The sequence below is a fragment of the Elephas maximus genome, chromosome 2 (genome assembly GCF_024166365.1).
Source record: "Elephas maximus indicus isolate mEleMax1 chromosome 2, mEleMax1 primary haplotype, whole genome shotgun sequence".
NCBI classification, from domain to species: domain Eukaryota; kingdom Metazoa; phylum Chordata; class Mammalia; order Proboscidea; family Elephantidae; genus Elephas; species Elephas maximus.
In genome coordinates this window covers 146,833,521-146,843,425 of record NC_064820.1, presented here as the reverse complement: position 1 = coordinate 146,843,425, position 9,905 = coordinate 146,833,521, and the positions used below count along the sequence as shown (strand labels likewise).

Here is a 9,905-nt window from a genome sequence, read left to right as displayed (position 1 = left end):
TCGTTCCTCGCTGGGTGGTCAGCAAACAGTCCTTGCAGTGTCTGGGTAGACTGGCGTTAGGCGCCGCGAGCTGCGGAGGTTTGAGGGGCCGGGCTCAGCCGGCAGGTCCTCCCCCTCAGGACCGCCAGTCCCCGCGAGGGCGCTCCAGGCCGGTCCTCCAGAGCAGTCGTGTGCCGCTGGGGCTCTTCTAGCCGCCGTGCAGTGGCGCGGTGCGCGTCGGGAAGGCGGTGGGCCGGTACGGCGCTTGGCGGCGGCGGGAGCCATGGTGGGTGGCGAGGCGGCTGCTGCGGTGGAGGAACTGGTTTCGGGGGTGAGGCAGGCGGCCGACTTCGCGGAGCAGTTCCGCTCCTATTCCGAGAGCGAGAAGCAATGGAAAGCCCGGATGGAGTTCATCCTGCGCCACCTGCCCGACTACCGCGACCCGCCCGACGGCGGCGGCCGCCTGGACCAGCTGCTGTCCCTCTCCATGGTCTGGGCTAACCACCTCTTCTTGGGCTGCAGGTGCGGTCCCCTGCCCTCCGATCCACAGCCCTCATCCATGGCTTTGTCCTGAATCGATTCTTTGCCCCAGGCTGAACCCGCCCCCGACCTTCAACCGCCTTGGTCCGGCCTGCGGCTGATTCCCACCCTGGTAGTCCCTTGGAAAGATAACTTTTCTGAGTCGCAGTTTCCTCATTTGGAAAAGGCGTTGTTGTGATGATTACTGTACTACAAGGTGAAAAGCACTTAGCACAGGGCTGTCATCCATCAAGGGCTCAATACATGGTAGGACCTGAAGTTGCCATTGTTATTTTTATTATTACAATAATTAGCTCAAACCATAACTTTTACTGAGTGCGTTTTAAGTCTGTTAGCTCCTTTAACCCCCATGATAACCGTGCGGAGACAGACACCAAGACCCCCATTTTACAGATGAAGAAGCTGAGGGAGGGGAAGGGATAGACCTAAGGGTTATGCAGCTTCTGGCAGGACGGGTGGATTTTACCACTTCTGGCAGGATGTAATCTCTGTCCATTGACTATTACTCCCCAGTCACCGGCCTGCTGGGCTGTGAGCAGGTGCCAGGGTTGCCTGCCTGCCGTCCCTCTTATGAAAAATAACAGAAGCCTTTTTGTCAGGGTCGGAAGCCCACTGCATCCTGGCTACTGCAGCAAGAGGGCAAGGGCTTGCTTTTGGAGTGCCTGTTAAGGCACCCCTTATAGGTTCGCTCTGAGTTGGAATCAACTCCACAGCAATGGGTTTGGTTTTTTGGTTTGGTATACCCACCAAGGAGCCCAGTGGTGGCACAGTGGTTAAGTACTCGGCTGCTAACGCAAAGGTCGGTGGTTAGAACCCACCAGCTGCTCTGCAGGAGAAAGACATGGCAGCTTGTTTCTGTAAAGATTTACAGCCTTGGAAGCCCTATGGAGCAGTTCTGCTCTGTCCTATAGGACTCTATGAGTCAGAATTGACTTAACAGTAGTGGATTTTTTTGCTTTTATACCCCACCACGGAGCTCTGCTGGTGCAGTGGTTAAGAGTGCAGCTGCTAACTGAAAAGTCGGCAGTTCAAACACATCAGCTGCTCTGTGGGAGAAAGATGTGGCAATCTGCTTCCATAAAGATTTCAGCCTTGGAAACCCCGTAGGGCAATTGTACTCTGTCCAATAGAGTCACTATGAGTCGGAATCAACTTGATGGCAACGAGTTCGGTTTTTGGTTTCGTAACCCACCACGAGGAAGGTGGCAAATCTGGGTACTCCCCACACTCTTTTATTTTAGAATTTCCTGAAATTGTGTTAGGATAACAGGATGACTTATGACTATACCTGGATGGCTGCCTGCCTCTGGTCACGTGGCCTCTCCAGGCCTAAGCCACTAAGTTTGGTTTTCAGACATTGAGGGTCATTAGAATAGGATTTGGGGAAGCAGTGTTAGATGCATCTATTCCTTCTCTCTGCCTTCTTTTTTAACAGGATCTATCCAAGTTTTTTTTTTTTTATCCAAGTTTAGGCAAATGGCAGAGAATTGGGCTACTGAGCAAATAATGTCATTTTTATTAGACTAACATTCCACGTGTGTTTAAAAATTTATTTATTTTTTGGCCTTCATACGATATCCAAGAATATGTACTAACAGATGTATGGTGCCTTTATTTTTATAAATATAAAAACATCTGCTCTCTTGGTATTCCTAAAGCCCACTTCTGTATCCATAAGCAGGAAGAACTGTTGCCTAACCTGCTGCTGAACATGTTAATAGGTTTCTCTTGCAATATCAAATCAGTTCTTTGAGAGTTGAGTTTAAAGCCCAGCAACCAGCAATTTCATATTAACCTACAGTGACAAATAATTTTTCCAAGGCTTTTCCCTTACTACTTTTTATTGTGCAGTTACAACAAAGACCTTTTAGACAAGGTGATGGAAATGGCGGATGGGATTGAGGTGGAAGACCTGCCACAGTTTACAACCAGAAGTGAATTAATGAAAAAGGTAAACAGGATTTCCAAGTGCATTTAATAAAATAGTGTAGTTAACAGCCCCTGCCTTTAAGATATGTGTAGAGTGTATCGCTTTTTGAATGTTCTTGTTTAGTCCAAAAGGTCTAAGCCCTTTCATTTTTTAAAAAAATTTTATTGTGGAAGTTTACCCAGGAAATTGGTTCTCATTTAAGGATTTCTGTACATATTGTTTAGTGATATATTGATTATATTCTTCACAGTATCATCAGCATTCTCATTACTTCCATTTCAGTTATTCTGTTTCCATTAATCTGTCTTCCCTGTCCCCCTTGCTTTCTCATCCTTGGCCTATGGTAAATGTTAACCATTTGGTCTCATCTAGACAGTTATTTTGAGGAGCACAGTACTCACAGCTGATATTTATTTTATGATCCAGTCTGTCATTTGGCTGAAAGGTGACCTCTGGGAGTGGTTTGAGTTCAAAGTTTAGAGAGTATCTCAGAGCAATAGTCTTGGGGTTCATTTTTCTCAGTAAGTCTGGCCTTTTTTTTAGGAGTTTGAGTTTTTTTCTACATTTTTCTCCCTTTCTATCTGAGACTGTCTAAAGAGCCGCTGGTTGGAAGGGTTGATAGTGGTAACAGGGCACCATCTAGTTCTTCTGTTTTCAAAGTAGGTGATGTCATTGTTTGTGTAGACTATTGGTTCTGTAGCCTAGTTTCTTCGAGTCTTTGGTTTCCTTCTGTTTCTTTTGCTCTGGACGAGTAGAGACCAATAGTTGTATCTTAGATTAAGCCTTCATTCTTATTTCCCCGTAATTGCTATAAACTTTTTCATAATTAGATAACAACACAGTATGATAAATTCTGCATTGTGAGTGGAGTAACACATAAACTTGACCCCTTCCATTTTCCTGGGTACATCCTGTTTTGAGCTTTTTCCTTGATTTTTTAAGTAAATGTTGGCCAGAATGCTAAAGTTTCCCACTTCTTAAAAAATCTTATTGGTAACAGTAACTCTTCCTCACCCCAGCTGATGAGAGCCAGACCAGACTTGTTTGGCCACTCCAACTTGCTAATGAGAATGTAGCAGGAGTAATGTCCAGACACCATAGCTCTTCCCTGTTCTTCAAGGCCTAGTCTGGTCTGTGGCTATGGACTTTTTACACAGTGAGCTGTTGCCTAGATCCTTCTATTAGGACTTTGGGGCATGCGACAGAAGGAACCTTAGTGGATAGGGCTGTTCATCGCAGCTGCTTTCCAGAATCACTCCCAGACATTCTTTTTCTGACTTGCCTCTGTCTCTTCAGGCAGCAGAATTGTTCCCTTATATCCCAAAGTTCCTTTGGCACTTTATGCAGGCCTCTTCTAGAGCATAATTTGTGACTTATAGTTATTTGTGTGCCTCTTTTGCCCCCAGATTGTGACCTTTTTGAGGAAAGAAATGGCACATAAAGTTTGGTGCTTATAACTCTAAAACCTAGTGTAGGCTTACCCCAGAGAAGGTGCTCAGAAAAGTGCATATTAAATTGACCAAAAGCAACGGAGTAAAAGTCTGTTACCCCGTTTTAGTTCTGCCCTCAGAAACGTAGGTCAGCCCTTGCTTCACCCCAATTTGGTCTGGTTTTGGGAGGCAAGGCCCTTAAGGTGGTCTCCATCTAGGTGGGTGTTAGGTAACTAATCAAATCCTCAGCTGTCCAGAAAGTATGCCAGGCCCAAACAGCACTTCCCACTTAATTTCAGATGATTTTCCTAAAAATCCTCCTTTTAGTTTTTAATCTGAACCTGGAACCAAAAGCTTCAGGGAGCCATGTGAATTGGGCTTTATGGATCCCCTTATGTGATACTTGTAAACATTCCTTGACAGTCCTGGTTGGGTATCTCAGAGGGATGAAGTTCCTGGGACCCTGCCAAGGAGGGGCTAGACAGCTGCTGAGAGCCCTCCATTGGGTGGGACGGGAAGGGAATGGGCTGAGCCTTCACCTCTTCACTGCTTATGGCAGACTCCCTCCTTGCTTTTTGTTCTCGAGAGGTATTCTACCTTCCCTCAGATCTATTTTTTTTTCCATCAGTTCTACATTATTACTTCTCTGTCTTGTATGGCTTCTGAAAGGTAGTTTTATTCTTTCCAGTATGCTAGGCTAGAGATCAGACCACTTTATGATATTGGACTGCAGACCCTGGAGGAGACTAAGGAGGTTTTTTTTTTTTTGAACATTTTATCGTGGTTTCGGTGAAAGTTTACAGAGCAAATTAGTTTCCCATTCAACGATTTATACACATTTTGTTTTGTGACCTTAGTTGCAGTCCCGTCAATGTGATAGCACTCTATCCACTTCCTTCCTGGGTTTCCCGTTTCCATTCGCCCATCTTTACTGTCTTCTGAACTTTGTTTTTGGGCAAGTGCTGCCCTTTTAGTCTCATGTGGTTGATTGTTCTGAGGAACGCATTCCTCATGGGTATTATTATTCACTTTATAGGCCTGTCTATTGTTTGGCTGAAAGGTGATCCCTGGGAGACTACGGAGGTTTTTTTCATTGGTAGGCATGTCCCAAACATTATTCGTAGACCATTGTGAAAAAGTGGGTGTGTTGCGTGTGAAGAGGTGGTCTGTTTAACTTAAAAATTGAAAAATGGTCTTGAACCTCACAATTATAGAGAGCCTCTGCCCTGGGCTGTGCATTCTTGGTTGTGACTGTACAGTGTGCCTCTCCAGAGAAGTGTCCTCAGGCATGAACCTGGCATCCGTAAACACCACTGCTGTCATTATACCAATCATTAGCACTTAACTACCTGGACGAAGCCAGAAGGAAGGCTATAATTCCATCATAACATCTTTGGATTATGTGTGTTTCAATTTCCTTCAAATTAAACTTACGTTTTCTTAGTAACCAAGTTTAATTTTAAACTGTTAATGCCACTGAAAACGAAATTTAGCTGATTCTGAAAACTGAGATACTTAGAGGGCACATAGAGTTTTGCCCATCCTAGAGAAGCCCATCCTGAGAACAGGTCACCTGGTCTAGGTGCCACAACAGACTTGTGTTTTGTTGAAGGCATCCCTCTCCATTGAAGACCGCCTAGGGAGCCCAATGGAAAGAGGCCACAGAGACCCAAGGACTTCCCAGCAGTAGTTTTGTCGCTTCCCTGAGGTTTTGCATGTAATAGAGGAAGCTGGCAAACATTAGGCAACATTGTCAGCTCAGAGACAAAAAACCTGGTGTCAAGCCACGCACCTGAAAACGTCTGTTGTTCTTCTGCCCAGAATTGATCCTTAGCTCTAAAATTAAAGAGTTTAGTTGGATTTTAAAGCCAGCTAGCAAGCAGAAGTGAATTGCCTGGCATTGTTGGTATCTTAAGACCCAGACAGTGAAGATAGCTTAGACACGTCGCTCATTAAAGTAAGATTTTAAAAATACTTTATGGCTATTAGGCAGCTTTGAGGCAAGTAATCTCTGTGGTCTGTCCAGCTGGATTTTTGTTCTGGTATTTTGGTCTGAGAAAAGAAATGTGTGTCGGCCTCTGACAGGTGTGATTTGTCAAGCAGTTGCAGTGTATGGTTTTTCTTTTGAAAGAGATTCAAACACGAATATATTCGGAAAATAATCTCAATTTTCTAACAGCCATTCCTAGACACCTACTATCAGCCTTTGGTTGATCAGCTTAGCCATTAATGAGTGATAATTAACAAAGAGCAGCAGCTGACTGAGGAAGGGTGTTATTACCATGACTGTCAGAGTTAATTTTTCCAAGGTATTGTCTTAATCAAGGAGAAGGGGGAGTGATTCACGAGGAATAAGAAGCTATCATTATTGGCTCAAAGAAAGAAGTTGTCAGTGTAATTACTTGTCCATTTTCCCTGAGAGCATTTTTATCCCAAGAGGGAAAATGACATTGTGGAAAATGACTGTATATGAAATATGAAAGAAAAGTTAGGAGAACAAGTTTGCCTACATTTCTTTTGAGCATCGGAGCCCTGGTGGTGCAGTCGTTCAGTGCTCGGCTGCTAACCAAAAGGTCCGTAGTTTGAACCTACCAGTTGTTCCTCAGGAGAAAGATGTGGCAGTCTGCTTCTTTAGAGATTACAGCCTTGGAGATCCTCTGGGGTGTCACTACTCTGTCCTGTAGGGTTGCTATTAGATGGAATTGACCTGAAGGCGTCGAGGTAGGTTTTGGTTTTCTTTTGAGCATTATGTCCAGTCTTGGCAAGCTCTGAGGTATGGAGCGGCCACTCCATTGGTGTGGAAAGAGCTGGGATTCTAAGGAAGCAAGTATTGGTGAGTATTTAAAAAAAAAAAAATTCAACCTGTCAGATTGGTTAAATCAGGGGAGGTCTTGTATCACAAGATACACGCTCCGTGGAGTTACCTGTGCTTTTCCGTTATCCACTGGAAATTGAAGCAGCCAGGAAGGCTGTGTCTGACACCACAGGCTAGTCTCGCTGTGCGGTGGACTCAGTAATACCAGAGTCAGGATGACTGGATTAGCTGCCAATACCTTTTGGAAAGATGTTGTCCATACGTGCAGTGGCCATAGTCAGCGGCAGCTGTTGTGCTGCTGTAGTCTTGGTCTGTTCTATCAGAAATTCAGGAGATGGCCTGGGGGGTTCTTTGTCACTTTGGACTAAAGATGGTTTCTTTGGGTAATAACTGCGTTCTCCTAAAAGGAGAAAGGCTTGTTTTTTGCTTTTGCTGAGGAATTTAGCTTGTTTTTATCTCTCTCAAAGACTGGAGTCTTAGCTAGAAAATAGGTCATACCTTGAAAACTCTGATTACTAAAAAGACTCTCAGATTGATTCACTCTCACTGCTAAATGTTAAGGAAATCCGTTCAAATCCAGGTGACAGCCAAAGTGATTTCTTCACGCCCTGCTTAAAAGTTGTCTATAGCCAAGTTTAAATTTACCAAAGGTGCTAGAGAGTACTCAAAAAGAATCTATCTGCTTCAACTTGTCACTATTTGCAGACATGCTTTTACAGTTTGTAACAGTGTGAAACCCAGAAATACATAAACTTCCCATCTCTTAAAACCCTGACTCAATGTGAAATGTTGTGAATTACTACCTGAATTCTGCTGCTTTTCATTTAGAACAATAAGTGTTTGTGTGATTTTGTTTTTAGATCTCTTCATTGCAGAGCATGCCAGGAAAAAGTTGTATTTTAAGTATTTCCGTTATCACTTTAAGTTGGGTATGCTTACAGATCACAAGGAGCCCTGGTGGTGCAGTGGTTAAGTGCTTGGCTGCTAACCAAAAGGTCAGCACTTTGAACCCACTGGCTGTTCTGCGGGAGAAAGATGTGGCAGCCTGCTTCCGTAAAGATTACAGCCTTGGAAACCCTATGGGTAGTTCTACTCTGTCCTTTAGGGTTGCTATGAGTTGGAATTGACTAAATGACAACTTTTTTTTTTTTTTAAATAACAGGTGAGAAGTCAAGAAAACTAGGTTTAGGCTTCCAAATGGATGTTGGGGTCAATGTTTTGTGGAATTTTCTGTATGTAGTAAAATAATTTCTAAGACTGCATGCCATCTGTGTAGTACATAAATATTGCATCACTGTTAGATTTTAATTTATGAAGGTGAATTTGATTCACTGGGCTACATGGCCATATAACCTTTTCTTTTTCTCCCCCCTTATCTCCTCCCCAGCATCAAAGCTAAGGTAGAAGATTTATCACACTTTCATCATCAGCTACAGGCTCAGCAAAGAGGCTGGGATAAATGTGACATTGACCCCAGCATCTCTTTCAAGACTCCTGGTATTACCAACAGAAAGAAGAGAGGCAGTTGGAATGAAATGGTATTACCAACAGAAAGAAGAGAGGCAGTTGGAATGAAATGGAATCTGTGTGGATTGGCTTTTTAGAAGTTCTTACGCTTCCGGAAACTATCATTGTAAAAGTATACACGGACACTTTATGTATTTATAAATCATGCACTCTAAGAGTTCATTAACATTGGGAAGGCCCTCTTCTGTTTTTAAATATCAAAGTTTTTATTAAAAATGCCTTTTTTTAATGTTAATAATGTCAGGTAATGAATTTTACAATTTAGATTTTTTAACAATGTTCCTTTTTAAGTATGAGTGTTTTATGCCCCTCTCTCCACCCCACCCCATCCCACCCCACCCAGGCAAAACAATCTTTATTTCCTTATTTCTACCTCAAATTGATGCCATATATATACCCCCCTTCCCACACACACTTATCTGTTTTTTTTATGGTGAGAATAAAATCATAGGTCTTAGAGGGTCTCTCAGAGGTACCCACTGTCTTTGGGGAAGAGGCAGCCTAACTAAAGTATCTGGGTTTATTTTAAAGCTCCTTGACATGAGATTCCACAGCTTTGCCAGGCAGCCAATCAATTTGTAGATTCTCTAGAAGGTCTCCCAAGTTGCTGAGCTAAGGCTTACATTGTTTTTTTCTGGAGGGAGCCTGAGGCTTCAGTCTTAAAGACTTGAGGAACTGCTTTGGATGTAGCCCCTCAGGAAATACTTGTTTATTGGAGTCCTGCTTGTCTCTGAAATTTTTATATTAATTTGCCCCTTTTTAGTTAGGTATCTTTTCTGTACCCTTCCCTGTTCCTGATTCCTCTTTTAGTATCCACTATTAATTTAGAACAATAAGTGGAAATCTCCAGGCATAAATACTGGGAGAGGGGCTTCCTTTAGAGAGCAACAGTCTGCATCAGCAGGATTCATTCAGTGCCAGGTACTGTGCTTGGTACTGAGGATAGTGGAGAATAAAGACAGTGGACCCTGCCGTAGTGTAATCTACTGGTGAATATAGGTAGTTTAACAGATGTGTTGAAGAGGAGAGCCTGCTGGGGAAGCATGGAGTCTTGGGCCAGAAAAATGGGACAAGACTCACCCACGGCTTGAGGCTAAGGCTGGGCAGCTCCCCTTTGTGGGCCACATTCTTGCCACTTCCAACTACTAGGATGGACTGAGTGAAGAGACCAAGGAGGCAGTCTATCTCTGATCTGTAACTGAATAAGCCATTTCTCTCCTCTGAACCTTAGTTGGAGAATGGAGATCAAAGAAATAACCTCTCACAAGGAGGTATGGCAAGGATTAATTAAGATAGTAAATGTTAGGGAGCCATAGTGCTCACTGAGCCTTAACCTATTTTTGTCTTCAAATGTAGTCCAGCCTCTTTACATTTTGATTTATCTTTACAAATTTGTGAGGCTTAAAAAAACAAATTACAAAGTGGAAAAATCTGATTATTCACTGTGTGTGTGTAAATATTTTAATTCATCAAATTATAACTATGCCTTAAATTGAGACTTCTAGGTCAGAAACAATGGCTGAGTCCCTTGCTCCAATGAAATTGATTTTTTCAGAAATGTACTAGAGTTTAATAGCAAATAAAGGACATCTGGGAGGAAACAGAAAGGATTATTCACTTTTAAGATGCATTTTTTATTAGAATTCTCATCATGCGTGCCCTTTTCTTTTTGAGAGATAATGCC

At 43.1% G+C, this 9,905-nt stretch overlaps 1 protein-coding gene across 2 annotated transcripts; it reads left to right on the top strand.

Moving 5' to 3' along the window:
* The first annotated feature begins 207 nt into the window (after positions 1–207).
* Positions 208–8,570, top strand: CDKN2AIPNL (CDKN2A interacting protein N-terminal like). Of its 2 annotated transcripts, XM_049873662.1 has the most exons (3): positions 208–501; positions 2,371–2,470; positions 8,082–8,187. In XM_049873662.1, exons 1-3 carry the CDS (start codon positions 263–265, stop codon positions 8,091–8,093), a joined length of 351 nt encoding a protein of 116 aa, XP_049729619.1. In that variant the 5' UTR covers positions 208–262; the 3' UTR covers positions 8,094–8,187. The 2 variants fall into 2 exon arrangements, with proteins under 2 accessions (XP_049729619.1, XP_049729618.1); XM_049873661.1 differs by lacking the exon at positions 2,371–2,470 and having other exon boundaries at positions 8,082–8,570.
* Positions 8,571–9,905: the final 1,335 nt, after the last annotated feature.

Bases quoted from the DNA above. Each gene is read 5' to 3' on its own strand.
- CDKN2AIPNL (XM_049873661.1), top strand. From the start codon at position 263: ATGGTGGGTGGCGAGGCGGCTGCTGCGGTGGAGGAACTGGTTTCGGGG. The intron at 502-8,081 runs GTGCGGTCCCCT...TCTCCTCCCCAG, and splicing joins CACCTCTTCTTGGGCTGCAG to CATCAAAGCTAAGGTAGAAG.